We start from the raw sequence: 14,959 nt of genomic DNA, 5'->3' as shown, positions 1-14,959 counted from the left end.
AGGGTGCACGGACTGTGCAAGGCAACACCACTTCATGAAGGAAGGATAGACAAAGGTGTCCAGCGCAGGTATTCGTGCAAAACAAAGTTCTTTATTGATCATAAAAAGCCATAACAGGAATGAAAGTAACGCGTTTCAGGTGCGTTAGCACCCTTAGTCGTACATAGATAAAACAAGAAATGCAAGTATTCTTATAGGGGAAATCACGTGGCTCATAGGTGTAGACAACAGGTGCAGAAAATCAATTGGTTGTCTCACCGGAGTCCGCGTTTTAACCCGTCACAATCAATGTAGATATACACAATTTAAAATATAAGAATATACATAAAAGAGATGACCAAATTGCAATATGATGTCTATATATGAAACGGTGAATTAAATTGTACAAGTAGATAAACATCAAAAATCACCTTTAGCAATAGACAAAAAAATTACAAAAAAAACGCAAATGTCCCAGTATCTCAGTCTGGATATGTGCATATGAAGTATATATTGATTTAAAATACATATTTCCACAAAACATGATAATTTAGTGATGCATAATGTAATATATATATATATATATATATATATATATATATATATTACAGTTAACCCCTTAAGGACTCAGGTTTTTTCCGTTTTTGCACTTTCGTTTTTTTCTCCTTACCTTTTAAAAATCATAACCCTTTCAATTTTCCACCTAAAAATCCATATTATGGCTTATTTTTTGTGTCGCCAATTCTACTTTGCAATGACATTAGTCATTTTACCCAAAAATGCACGGCGAAACGGAAAAAAAATCATTGTGCGACAAAATCGAAAAAAAACGCAATTTTGTAAATTTTGGGGGCTTCCGTTTCTATGCAGTGCATATTTCGGTAAAATTTACACCTTATCATTATTCTATAGGTCCATACGGTTAAAATGATACCTCACTTATATAGGTTTGATTTTGTCGCACTTCTGGAAAAAATCATAACTACATGCAGGAAAATGTATACGTTTAAAAATGTCATCTTCTGACCCCTATAACTTTTTTATTTTTCCACGTACAGGGCAGTTTGTGGACTCATTTTTTGCGCTGTGATCTGAAGTTTTTATCGGTATGATTTTTGTTTTGATCGGACTTTTTGATCACTTTTTATTCATTTTTTAATGGTATGAAAAGTGACGAAAATCCGCTTTTTTGGACTTTGGAATTTTTTTGCGCGTACGCCATTGACCGTGCAGTTTAATTAATTATATATTTTTATAGTTCGGACATTTACGCACGCGGCGATACCACATATGTTTATTTTTTTTTTTTACACTGTTTTATTTTTTTTATGGGAAAAGGGGGGTGATTCAAACTTTTATTAGGGAAGGGGTTAAATGACTTTTATTAACTCTTTTTTTTTACATTTTTTTTGCACTGTTATAGGTCCCAAAGGGACCTATAACACTGCACACACTGATCTCTCATCCTGATCACAGGCGTGTATTAACACGCCTGTGATCAGTGTTATTGGCGCTTGACTGCTCCTGCCTGGCGCTTGACTGCTCCTGCCTGGATCTCAGGCACGGAGCAGTCATTCGTCGATCGGACACCGAGGAGGCAGGTAAGGGCCCTCCCGGTGTCCGGTCAGCTGTTTGGGACGCCGTGATTTCACCGCGGCGGTCCCGAACAGCCCGACTGAGCAGCCGGGTCACTTTCAGCTTTGACCGCCGCTTCTAAAGGGTTAATACCGCACATCGCCGCAATCGGCGATGTGTGGTATTAGCCGCGTGTCCAGGCCGATGATGAGCGCCGGGACCGACGCGATATGATGCGGGATCGCGGCGCGATCCCGCTTCATATGGCAGGAGCCGGCGCAGGACGTAAATATACGTCCTGCGTCGTTAAGGGGTTAAAATAGGTATATATATATATATATATATATATATATATATATATATATATGGCATATAGATCAGGAGCAATCTGCAAGTTGGGCCTATGGCTGCCGTAATATGGTTCCTGGTTTTATTTATCTGGCCAGGTAGGTTAGTGGATAGGACCCGCACCATTTGAGAAACCTTGGCGTGGTGTGCGGGCTCAAGTGTGTCCTTCATATAAGGATATACTGGCTAATGTCTCAATTTTACATCAGTTTTGAGGGTTAGCTAATGTCATTGTTTACATTAATCACAGTTGTGAAACCACATTGTGATCCATAGGTGCAGTTCCTCCACTCCAACGTAGGTGCACAACTGCACTTGGAGTTGAGCACCTTGTATCACCTTAGATCACATCAATGTAAATATATGGCATATAGATTAATTTGTGCGGATCCATATATTATTCCAAAAAGTGGACTAACATTAAAATTAACAAAGAAATATCTCATAGTAGAAAAATATTAATGAATGTAACCATATGGATCTGCATAGGAAAAAAAAGGTTGTAGAAAATGATATTCTACACTGCTGGCCGCTTAACTAGCTGACAAACCCTGTTGTGACCCCGCTACTCCATGGGACGGACCTCCCGACATTCCAAAGCATCTCCCACTCCCTCCCGGCTGAACACCGCAACTCCCGGAGGCATCCTGCGTTTTGTGTAGCTGCCTCCGGCCCAGGCACCTCCTTCCTCCTCCGCCATTACGGGCCGGCGTAAAGATTGCGCTCCCGTTCCTGCGGCCGTGCAGCGCAACTACAGGGGGTTTCTTCTGCCTCCCCTTTACCATCTGTGGGGACTCTGGGGACCCCCTTGCCTCGGGTGCTACCTGTCTCCGCTGCCTCTGGGGACCCAGACTGGTCATTCCAACGTGGTGTTGTGGCTCCCGAGGCCTCCATCTGCTGCTGCTCTCCAAGAAGAACCAGCGGTGAGTGACTGCTCAGACTCTCAGGATACCCCTGCTACCTCCCGCAGCCCTGCACTGCTTCTTACTCCTGTTGCTGCCTCCCATCCTCCTCTGCTCGGGGTCTGGGTGCCCTGTCTTGGTCCTCCCTGGTGAGGGGCCTGCCAGCTCCTCCGGAGAGCCCCCTGCTGAAGACACTGTGCTCTTCCAGATGTTGCAAAACTACAACTCCCAGCATGCCCGTCAGCAGTCTGGGCATGCTGGGAGCTGTAGTTTTGAACAACTGGAGGCACACTGGTTGGGAAACATTGTCTGTTTCCTAACTCAGTGTTTCCCAACCAGTGTGCCTCCAGCTGTTGCAAAACTATAACTCCCAGTATGCACTGACAGACCATGCATGCTGGGAGTTGTAGTTTTGCAACAGCTGGAGGAACACTGGTTTTGCAAACAGTGTGCCTCGAGCTGTTGCATAACCACAACCCTCAGCATGCACGGACAGCCAGGGTCGTTTGAAGAAATTGGGGGGCCCCAAGCAAAATGGACATGGAGGCCCCCCCCTTGATGTTCACGCACGTCATGCTCTAGGGCCGGTGTCAGGACGTAGTAACGCCGGCCCTTGAATGTTGGGAGCACAACGTGAGCGAACGTCTATACGAGGCCCCCACATTAGGTGCAGCACAGTTCCCCCACGTTAGGTGCGGCACAGTCCCCCCCCCCCCATGTTAGGTGCGGCACAGTTCCCCCCACATTAGGTGCGGCACAGTTCCCCCCCATGTTAGGTGCGGCACAGTTCCCCCCACGTTAGTTGTGGCACAGTTCCCCCCACGTTAGGTGCGGCAGAGTTCCCCCCACATTAGGTGCAGCAGAGTTCTCCCCACATTAGGTTAGCAGTGTTCCCCCACATTAGGAGCAGTATAGTTCAACCACATTAGGCAGTATAGTTCCCCCCATTAGGTGCAGTATAGTTCTCCACATTAGGTGCAGTATAGTTCCCCACATTAGGTGCAGTATAGTTCCCCACATTAGGTGCAGTATAGTTCCCTACATTAGGTGCAGTATAGTTCCCCCACATTAGGTGCAGTATAGTTCTCCCCACATAAGGTGCAGTACAGTTCCCCCACATTAGGTGCAGTATAGTTCTCCCCATATTAGGTCCAGTATAGTCCCCCACATTAGGTGCAGTATAGTTCTCCCCACATTAGGTGCAGTATAGTTCTCCCCACATTAGGTGCAGTATAGTTCTCCCCACATTAGGTGCAGGATAGTTCTCACCACATTAGGTGTAGTATAATTCTCCACATTAGGTGCAGTATAGTTCCCCACATTAGGTGCAGTATAGTTCTCCCCACATTAGATGCAGTATAGTTCTCCACATTAGGTGCAGTATAGTTCCCCACATTAGGTGCAGTATAGTTTTCCACATTAGGTTGGCAGTATAGTTTACCCCACATTAGGTGCAGTATAGTTCTCCACATTATGTTGGCAGTATAGTTTACCCCACATTAGGTGCAGTATAGTCCCCTCACATTAGGTGTAGTGTGTTCCCCCACAGACATACAGCCTCCAATCATACAGTGTATGGCTGGAGGCTGTATGCCTGTTTACTGCCCTACTTCAGTGCTCCGACCACTGCTCCTCTGGTCCGGCCACCATAGCAGTAGGTCCCGGGACTGGAGGAGCGGTGGTCGGAGCGCTGAAGCTGATGTGCCGCTGGTCACTTACCATGCTGGCCAGCGCATGTCCTGTTCGCTGCTCCGCTCCTCCGCGTTGCTTTCCAATGGGCGCACGCACAGGACCCGTTACCCCCCCCCCCCGGATCTGCCACTGCATGCATTATATACACACACAACACACTGTACACATTACATAATGTACATGCATGCTTCATACACACACAGATACTGTACACATTACATACTGTACATGCATGCTTCATACACACACAACACACTGTACACATTACACACTGTACATGCATCATACACACACACACTGTACACATTACATACTGTACATGCATCATACACACCCACACATACTGTACACATTACATACTCTACATGCATCACACACACACACACTGTACACATTACATACTGTACATGCATCATACACACACACACTGTACACATTACATACTGTACATGCATCATACACACACACACTGTACACATTACATACTGTACATGCATCATACACACACACATACTGTACACATTACATACTGTACATGCATCCTACACACACACACACTGTACACAACCAGGATGCCTACAGAGGTTGCAAAACTATAACTCCCAGCATGCCCAGACAGCCTTTGGCTGTCTGGGCATGCTGGAAGTTGTAGTTTTGCAACAACTGGAGGCACCCTGGTGGGAAACACTGGTATAGATAGACACATGCACTTTACATATAGTCATCCACAGTAGTAACACACACAGAGGCACAGTACATAGACATACACATATGTACACACACTTATATATATCCACACACACACACGCTTATACACAAATACATGCAGGGACACCTACTATAGTCAGGACCCATGTTGTACAGCCTCTGCGGTCTCATTTCCTCACAGCTCTCTCCTCCCCCCTCCCCCTCCTCCTGCTCAGACGGCTGAGAGAAGAGTCCGTGGCTGAGGGAAGATACCAAGTGCAGTGGGGGTGGGGGGGGGGGCGTGATTGTGGTGAGGTGAGAAGAACTCCAAAGCTGCAAATTAGTTTATAAAAAAAAAAAATATCAGACATTCGGGGGCCCTCTTGTTTGACTGGGTAACTGGGGCCCAGAGCACAAACTCCAAGAGCAGGATTGTTAATCGCTACAGGACGGGCAAGCACTGGCTGTGCTCGGGGCCCCAAGCAATTGCTTGGTTTGCCTGTCCTGTAGAGGAGGGTCTGCGGACAGGTAAAGGGCATGCTGGGAGCTGTAGTTTTTCAACCACTGGAGGTTTGCCCCCCCCCCCCTCATGTCAATGTGCATTCACATGGGCGGGGGTTCACAGTTAGTCTCTAGCTGCAAGTTAGAGATTCAGGAAATTTTCAGCTGCGGCTCAAACTCCCAGCGGAAAACTCGCTGTAATCCCCGGCAGTCTGAATGTACCCTAAAAACACTACACTACACAAAATAAAGGGTAAAACACTACATATACATAACACCCCCCCCCCCCCCCCCCCAATAAAAATGAGAAACCTCTGGTACGGCACGTTTCTAAAACACAGCCTCCAGCTGTTGCAAAACAACAACTTCCAGTATTGTCGGACAGCCATTGACTGTCCAGACATGCTGGGGTTTTTGCAACAGCTGGAGGCGCCCTGTTTGGGAAACACTGCCGTAGGGTAATTTTGGTATCCGAGGCAAGTCTAACACTTGCATCCGGGTCCGTCCCTATGCAAATATCTAATTCAGGCCTCAAATGCGCATGGCGCTCTCTCCCTTAGGAGCCCTGTTGTATTTCAAGGCAACAGTATAGGGCCACATATGGGGTATTTCCGTATTCGGGAAAAATGGCCCAACAAATTTTTGCGGGCTTTTTCTCCTTTTACTCCTTAAGAAAAGGTAAAGTTGGGGTCTACACCAGCCTGTTAGTATTAAAAAAAAAAAATGACACTTACATGCTGTTGTTGGCCCATAGTTTTCATTTTCACAAGAAGGAAAAGGAAAAAAAGACCCACAAAATTTGTAACGCAATTTCCCCATATGTGGGCGTAAAATGCTCTGCGGACGCACAACAAGGGTTAGTAGTGAGAGCGCACTATGTACATTTGAGGCCTAAATTGGTGATTTGCACAGGGGTGGCTGATTTTACAGCGGTTCTGACATAAATGTAACAAGGGGTATTGTGAGCTTTATCACCCCACTGGTGTTTCACGAATTTTCGGATTTGAAGGCCATGTGTGTTTACAGAGCCCCCATAGTGCCAGAACAGTGGAACAACATGTGACCCCATTTTGGAAACTACACCCCTCACAGAATTTAATAAGGGGTGGAGTGAGCATTTACACCCCACAGGTGTCTGACAGATTTTTCATTTGCACTGCCCATTGTTCCAAAGATCTGTCAAATGCCAGTGGAGTGTAAATGCTCACTGCACCCCTTATTACATGGGGGGTTTCTGCACCATGGGAGGTTTGTAAATGTACATGACTCCCGACTTCAATTCCAGCAAAATTCTATCTCCAAAAGTCCAATGGCGCTTCTTCTGTTTTGAGACCTGTACTGAGCCAGAAGAGCACTTAACATCCACATATGGAGTGTTTTCTTAACCGGGAGAAATTGGACTTCAAATTGTGGGGTCCATTTTCTCCTATTACACCAGGTGAAAATGAAAACATTTGGAGTAACAGCATCATTTTGGTGTTAAAAATAAAATTTTCCATTTTCACGTCCAACTTCAACGCAAAGTCGTCAAACACCTGTGAGGTGTTAAGGTTCACTATACCCCTTGTTACGTTCCTTGAGGGGTGTAGTTTCCAAAATAGTATGCCATGGGGGGGGATTCTTGCTGTTCTGGCACCCTGGGAACTTTCTAAATGCAAGATGCCCCCCAAAAACCATTTCAGCGAAATTAAATTTCAAAAAGCCAAATTTTGCTCCTACCCTTCTAAGCATTGTAGTGAGCCAGCAGAGCACTTAACGTCCACATATGAAGCATTTTCTTAATCAGGAGAATTTGGGCTTCAAATTTTGGGGTCCATTTTCTCCTATTATCCCTTGTGAAAAAGAAAAATTTGGGGTAACACCATGATTTTAGTGTTAAAAATCTAATTTTTCATTTTCACGTCCAACTTCAACGCAAAGTCGTCAAACACTTGTGGGGTGTTAAGGCTCAATATACCCCTTGTTACATTCCTTGAGGAGTGTAGTTTCCAAAATAGTATGTGTGTTTTTTTTTTTTTTGCTGTTCTGGCACCATGGGGGCTTCCTAAATGCATGGCCCCCAAAAACCATGACAGCAAAATTTGTTTTCAAAAATCCTACAGTTGCTCTTTCCCTCTTGAGCCATGTTGTGAGCCCACAGAGCACTTTATGTCAACATATGAGGTATTTACATACTGGAGAGAAATTGGGCTACAAATTTTGGGGGGCTTTTTCTCCTTTTACCACTTTTAAAAATGCAGATTTTGATTTTTCTCCTCCACTTTGCTGCAATTCTTGTGAAACACCTAAAGGGTTAACACACTTTTTTCATGTCATTTTGAAAACTTTGAGGGGTGCAGTTTCTATAATGGGGTCATTTATGGGGTATTTCTCACAGAAAGGCCCCTCAAATCCAGTTCAAACGTAGCTGGTCCCTGAAAAATTCAGATTTAGGAATTTTCATAAAAATTTTGAAAATTGCTGCAATACTTTGAAGCCCTCTAATGTCTTCAAAAAGTAAAAATAGGTCAATTTTATGATGCCAACATAAAGAAGACATATTGTATTTGTGAATCAATATAAAATGTATTTGGAATATCCATTTTCCTTACAAGCAGAGCGTTTCAATGTTAGAAAAATGCTAATTTTCATGAAATTTTTTGATTTTTCACCAAGAAAGGATGCAAGTAACGACAAAATTTTACCGCTATGTTAAAGTAGAATATGTCACAAAAAAACTATCTCGGAATCAGAATAATCGGTAAAACCATCCCAGAGTTATTAATGCATAAAGTGACAGTGGTCAGAATTGCAAAAAAGGGCTCAGTCCTTAAGGTGAAAAAGGACTCAGTCCTTAAGGGGTTAAATAACATATCTTCCTCTTATGCTAAAATAAGAGATGGCAGAGTAGGCAGCCAAAAGGAGCATAAATTATAGGTTAAAATAGCCCAATGTCCTGCTTTCGAATGCACTATATTTCTACAACTTTTTTCGTTCAACATGCCCATGTGGAGCTACATTCTTAAACCATTGCTTTGGTACACTGAGACCTTGGCTTGTTTCTGTCTCTGAATCTTATTTGTGTACTGTAACTGTAGATAAGAGTTCCAATACTTAATGCACCACTTTAAAGGGCTGTCTAGGTTGGAAGACTTGTTTATTTTAGAAGGGTCCCAAAACAGTAAGTTGATGTTGTGGGGACTCTCTATTGCAAAGAATCTTTGCAATAAACACTGAAGAAACAATTGAAAAAAGATGTGATAGGTGATTTTTAGTGAGGATAATACAGTGGAATTTGAAGTGGGTTTTACCCCCTATTATCTCTGACCCAAAGATTATGGCATATGAAAAATGTTGATTCACGAGACTTGCTTATTGTGAAATTATTCACTTTTACAAAAGCAATAGGAACAGAAAACACTATACAGTTTTACTCTGTATAGAGCACAATATCAGAGGAAGATCGTTGTATATTGACTAAACATCATATAAGTAATTTAAAAAAAACTTTCAAAGGCTGGTGTGTCCGGGTACTACAAGTCTTGTCTGTATCCTATGCACTGGATTATGGATATAGGAAATATGTAAAGGTGAAGTCGAACTCCTAGAGTACCAGTCCACCTTTATTTTATTTTTTATATTCATATAAGAAATGCATTTAAATTAATTATATAACCATACATCCCTTACAAAATTAGAAAAACAATTTGTAAGTTAAAACAAACAAACAAACCTTAAAACCTTAAAGTGCTGATCCATCTTTTATGAGAATTACTTTAAAGGCTCAAACAACAAAAAATTAGGAATATATCATACCTGTGTCTTTACCTCCATATCTCTCAGAGACTCATTCACTAGAAGTCTATTATTATCTTCTGACAATTTCTTGAATTTCTCAAAAGCGTATATAATTTTTCTATATCTGAACTGTTCAAGTGCCCACTCTGTGCCAAGGTTTTAGTCTACTCAAAAGCGACCTCCTTATTCTGTTGGTCACTTCACTCCCCTAAGTATATTTCACCAGGCTGGAACAGAATAACAGAGTGTTTGTGAAACATGGGATCAAAGTCCCCCTAGATGATATCACTTTGACCTTTAACATATATTACTGTACTAACTAAAGAATGCTATTACACAAGAATGGAAACCAGACTTTCGGTACGACGGGAACATTTATATAAACAAAACTTGGAATGAATGTCATTGGAGCGGTTTTTGCTTTTATATTAATAGTTCCATTCACTAAAAATGCAACCATTTTTGACAATGCAGATTTCCACAGATCCTTCTTCTGAATCTCTTGGAAATCATCTGATGGTGACAGGGAAAATGGTGGCTGGGAAATCTTGTGTGTATTGGTTTCAATTGGTTTAAGAACACAGTGAACAGAGGAAATTTTCATTTTTGTGTTTTTGTTTTTTCTTCCTCTCCTTCTAACGCCATAACGCTTTAATTTGTTTGTGCCACCAACTGTTTGTTGTAATGACGCCTTTCATTTTACCATAACATCTACGACAAAACCAAACAATTATTTAAGGGTTAATAAGAGTTTTTTGTTTTACGCAGTGCATTTTATGGTAAAACTGTTCTCTTTATTCTGTGGGTCAGTACTATTAAAATGATACCATGTTTACATGTTTTTATTTTACTGTTAAAAAAAACCTCAAACTTTTTAAACAAAATTAGTATGTTTAAAATTATCATCTTTTGACCCCCATAACTTTTTTAAATTTTTCTGTATATGAGAGCTCATTTTTTGCGCCGTGATCTGTAGTTTTTATTGGTACCACTTTTGGGTATAAGTGACATTTTGATCACTCTTTTATTTTTATTTTTTTGTCTGGGATGTGACAGGACCTCAAATTAGGAATTTTGGAATTTGGTGTTTTATTTTATAATTATGCCGTTTACCGTACGGGATCATTAACATTATATTTTAAAAGATCAGACAGTTCTGCATGTGGCAATACCAAATATGTTGATTGATTTTTATTTTTTACTTTTTTTTTTTATGGGAAAAGATGGGAATTAGATTTTTTATTGGCACTGCCAAATCTGCCAGAGCAAAAACCCTTCTTTATTATTCTCTTCTTTATTTATAACTCTTCACTATGGCAAATAGATGGGCGTCCTGAGCTGGGAACCGCCTTTGGTATCCATAGATCCCTGTACATTCACATGGGGAGGGGCAATCCTCCAGCTGTTGCAAAACTACAACTACCAGCATGCACAACAGACCGTGGATGCTGGGAGTTGTAGTTATGCAACAGCTGGAGGCATACTGGTTGGGGAACACTGAGTTACGTAACAAACTACTGCAGTGTTTCCACACCAGTGTACCTCCTGCTGTTGCATAACTACAACTCCCAGCATGCACGGTCTGTCAGTGCATGCTAGGAGTTGTAGTTTTACAACAGCTGGAGGCACAGTGGTTGTGAAATACTGAGTTAGGTAACAAACCCTAACCCAATGTTTTGCAACCAATGTGCCTTTAGCTGTTGCAAAACTAAAACTGACAGCTGAAGGGCCTGCTGGGAGTTGTAGTTATGCAACAGCTGGAGGCACACAACTCCCAGCAGGACCTTTGTCTGTCTGTCTGTGCATGCTGGGAATAGCAGTTATTCATAGAAAAAAACATGCCTCCAGCTGTTGCAAAACTACAACTCCCAGCAGGCCCTTCAGTTGTCAGTTTTATTTTTGCACGAAATTGCTGCTGAATGATTTCAGCAGGCATCCCGTTGCGTCCACCGCCCGGTTACTGTCGGTGAATGGAAATGTTCAGGGCGTACATATACGTCCTGGGTCCTTAAGTCCAGAACGCCAGGGCTTACCTGTATGCCCTGTGTCTGAGACAAGTACATTTGCGTAAGTGTAGTGTAGTGTTTTTAGAGTACATTCAAATGACTGGGGGTTCACAGTGAATTTCCCACTGTGAGTTTGTGCTGCGGTAGTGAAATTGCAGTAGCTGTTTTGCCCCTGGAGCTTTTTTTAATGTAACTTTATTCTTTCATGAGGTATTTACAAGTTTCTCTTTGTTTACAGCCATTGACATGTTGTCGAGGTTATCATGTGAGGAGCGGATAGAAATTGTGTTGATGTCTGGTGAATGCAGTAACCTCAATGCAAGATTTCAATGCAAGACACCCTACGAGACCACCTGAGACCACCCAAAAATTTTGAAAGTAGCTGTGGACAGCGTTTTTTCTACACCAGAAAAGACCCGGTGTAACATTGCGCCTATTTAACGTAGGAATGCGACAAAACATGCGACTTATACCGAGACCACCCAAAAATTTAGAAAGTAGCTCTGGACAGCGTTTTTTCTACACCAGAAAAGACCTGGTGTAACATTGTGCCTATTTATCGTAGCATGCGACAAAACATGCGACTTATACCGTTTGTCGCACATGATGAATTCGTGACCACTGCAAATAAAGGGCTATATTAACACGAAGTAAAGTCTGGACTGGAAAACTGCATAAATGGTTTGGCGCAAAGATCTGTCACACGCAGGCACATGAACAAAAAATGCAATAAGCATAGACTGAAAAGAGGGTAAACACCTTGATAAATTCCCCCCAATGTGCTTTAGTGTCAGGAGCTTGTCTAAGCAAAGCTTTCAACACATAATGAAAGAGAATTATTTTATAGAAGATTTATCAAGTGGACCTTGCTTTAAGCATAGGTTTAATCATCATGATCATAAAGTAATAACCATTGTTAATTATTGTTGCACAAGATTTTTTGTCTCAATAGTACTATAACATTTAACTTTCGTGGTTCTCTTATCTAGTTGTTGAGTCATGTCTTTCTTATGACATCATTCATGAATTTCATAGAACACCTTCTCACTGGAAAAGTAGATTTTAAAGGGGTTATCCAGGGGCAAAAAATTTTATATATCAACTGGCTCTAGAAAGTTAAACAGATTTGTAAATTACTTCTATTAAAAAAATCTTAATCCAGTGCTTATCAGCAGCTTCTTCCAGTGTTTATCAGCTGCTGAAGATGAGTTGTTCTTTTCTCTGATGACACCTGTCTCGGGAGCTGCCCAGAGTAGGAGCGAATCCCCATAGCAAACCTCTTATGCTCCGGACAGTTCCTGAGACAGACAGAGGTGTCAGCAGAGAGCACTGTTGCCAGACAAAAAAGAACTCAACTTCAGCAGCTGATAACTATTGGAAGGATTAATATTTTGTAATAGAAGTAAATGTACAAATCTGTTTAACTTTCTGGAGCCAGTTGATCTAAAAAAATTTTCCTGGAATACCGCTTTAAAGGTACTTCTACACTTGTAGTATTCACACTGTGCAATACGAATTGAGTCCTAATTTGTCGAGAACTGTTTTTTTACACTACAATATAGTGAAGAATGTAGCGCTACTTCTACTGATTTCTGCATAAGCGACTAAATTCTTAGGGTGGCAAGTACAGATGATATTATGAAAACTATCTATAAGATAGGATAAAGAAAGACAATCTTTGACTGTAACTTGGCTTTTTCAGAAATCTTTTGCCCTAATGGACAAATGAGCATTAGGGCGAAAAGTTTTTAAGAAGGACACAGTCTAAGACTCATGTTCACACAAAAAAAAATCTTACATTTCAAATTCAGCATTTTTTTTTTTTGCCGATTTTGATATTTTGATGTGGTATGTTTTTCATGTGGCTTTTCCTGCAGTTTTTAGAGCACCCCATACTTCTTGCAGATAGCAATGTACGCTGCATTATTTTTAATAAAATTGTTCATACATACAAATACCGTCGTATTCTTCTGTGTCATATTTGTACAGTGCTGTTATACTTTAGTTTTTCCCAAAGGGCAAGACTAAAGTATAAATGTAAATCCTGTTGAGTTAGCAATGTGAACCCAGTTCCATGAAATTAAGTACACCACATTTAAAGCAGTACTTTTACAGCTTAGTACAGTACGTGTATTTCACCACCCACTGGGTCAATGTTTTGCCGGGCTGTGGCAATGATGCACCAAGGCAATAAGATAAGATAATAAGGAGGTAGTAAAGAAACCTCAACAGTAGTGCAGGTCTGGAGCTGACACCAGGTGCTTGTCCATCTCTTCACTTCTTTTTCTGTGGACACATCCCCTCCATCCTTTCACATGTAAGAATGACCATGCTGTCTTATGTATGATCAACTTGGGTGACCACATAGCTGGTCAGTTGCAGTGCTGCATCAAGCAGCATATTTTCCAAGAGATGTCTCCCAAAACTGGGCAATACAGTCAGCAGCAATGACAAAAATATTTTGACCTCACTGAGCATTATAATACATGCTCTCTGCATGGCACAAATTTTCATCCCTTCACAGTCTGTTTGGGCCGTAAGGACACAGCCAATATTAATTTTTTTCCACCTTGTCTTTTAGGGGCTATAACTCTTTTATTTTTCTATCCAAAGAGCCATATGAGGGCTTGTTCTTTGCTAGACCAATTGTACTTTTCACAAAATGTACTGCAAAACCCCCCAAAAAATTTTTAGTTGGGGCACATTTGAAACAAATGCAATTTAGAAACTTGTGAAATTGGAAAAAAAATGTTTTTGCAAATTTTGGGAAATTTTGGTTTTACGCAGCATACTTCACAGTAAGACTGATGTATACTGAGTTGTATGAGGGTCATTTTTGTGCCGTAATCTGTAGTTTTAATTGGTACAATTGGTATTGGTAAACTTTTTTTTATATCTTTTTCCGATATATGATGTGACTAAAAATCTGCAGTTCTGCTGTTTTATTTTTTTTTACCAAAACAAACAAATCTATACCAAACCAATCGTATGATAATATGTGCTTGATATAACATCAATTTAACTAGAATTTGCACACAGAGCCAGATTAAATCAAAATAATCTTTATTAACATATACAATCAATTAAAGCCCCTAAAAAAATACAAGGACACCAGAATTCACACACTGGACAATATGCATGAAGAGGGGCACACAGACCATGAACCCTAGGCCATAAGGATGATGTGAAGTAAATGGGCACAAAATATAGATAGAGACGTAAGAAAGCAGACACATCTGTACTGCAAAGGTTATTTCAAAGTAACTAACACTGGTGCCAAACTACTACAAACTAAACCCAAGGTGACAAGAAACCCAATGCCATGTGTGGAGCCAGATCCATACCTACCTACCCTAACTTATGTTTTGCCCCTGGAGCTTTGTTATATAGTTTGTAAGGTTGAGAAGGCAAAAAAAAATACCTATAAGGGATGATGCCAATTAGCCCATAAAAGAGGAAAAATTCCTTCCCAAATCCAATATGGCGATCAGA

General features: G+C 41.3%; 1 protein-coding gene and 1 long non-coding RNA gene across 5 annotated transcripts in view; one reads left to right on the top strand and one right to left on the bottom strand.

The window, feature by feature from the left end:
* LOC130369136 (uncharacterized) overlaps positions 1–12,387 on the top strand; it is a 77,473-nt gene extending 65,086 nt beyond the window's left edge. The window contains exon 5 of the long non-coding RNA XR_008892678.1: positions 11,706–12,387. This is a non-coding gene — a long non-coding RNA (uncharacterized LOC130369136). The remainder of the gene's footprint in view (positions 1–11,705) is intronic.
* The window catches only part of CREB3L3 (cAMP responsive element binding protein 3 like 3), a 104,040-nt gene that overhangs the window by 76,267 nt on the left and 12,814 nt on the right, over positions 1–14,959 (bottom strand). For 2 of the 4 annotated variants that reach the window (XM_056573856.1, XM_056573865.1), the window contains exon 2: positions 9,480–9,688. The exons of 1 other annotated variant lie outside the window; for it this stretch is intronic. In XM_056573856.1, the coding sequence (XP_056429831.1) occupies positions 9,480–9,497 (18 nt within the window). In that variant the 5' untranslated portion in view covers positions 9,498–9,688. The remainder of the gene's footprint in view (positions 1–9,479; positions 9,689–14,959) is intronic. One more of the 4 variants, XM_056573889.1, reaches the window with a different exon arrangement.

The sequence above is a fragment of the Hyla sarda genome, chromosome 1 (assembly GCF_029499605.1).
Source record: "Hyla sarda isolate aHylSar1 chromosome 1, aHylSar1.hap1, whole genome shotgun sequence".
NCBI lineage: Eukaryota > Metazoa > Chordata > Amphibia > Anura > Hylidae > Hyla > Hyla sarda.
The sequence above is the reverse complement of the archived record's forward strand: the minus strand, read 5'-3'. Positions and strand labels throughout refer to the sequence as shown.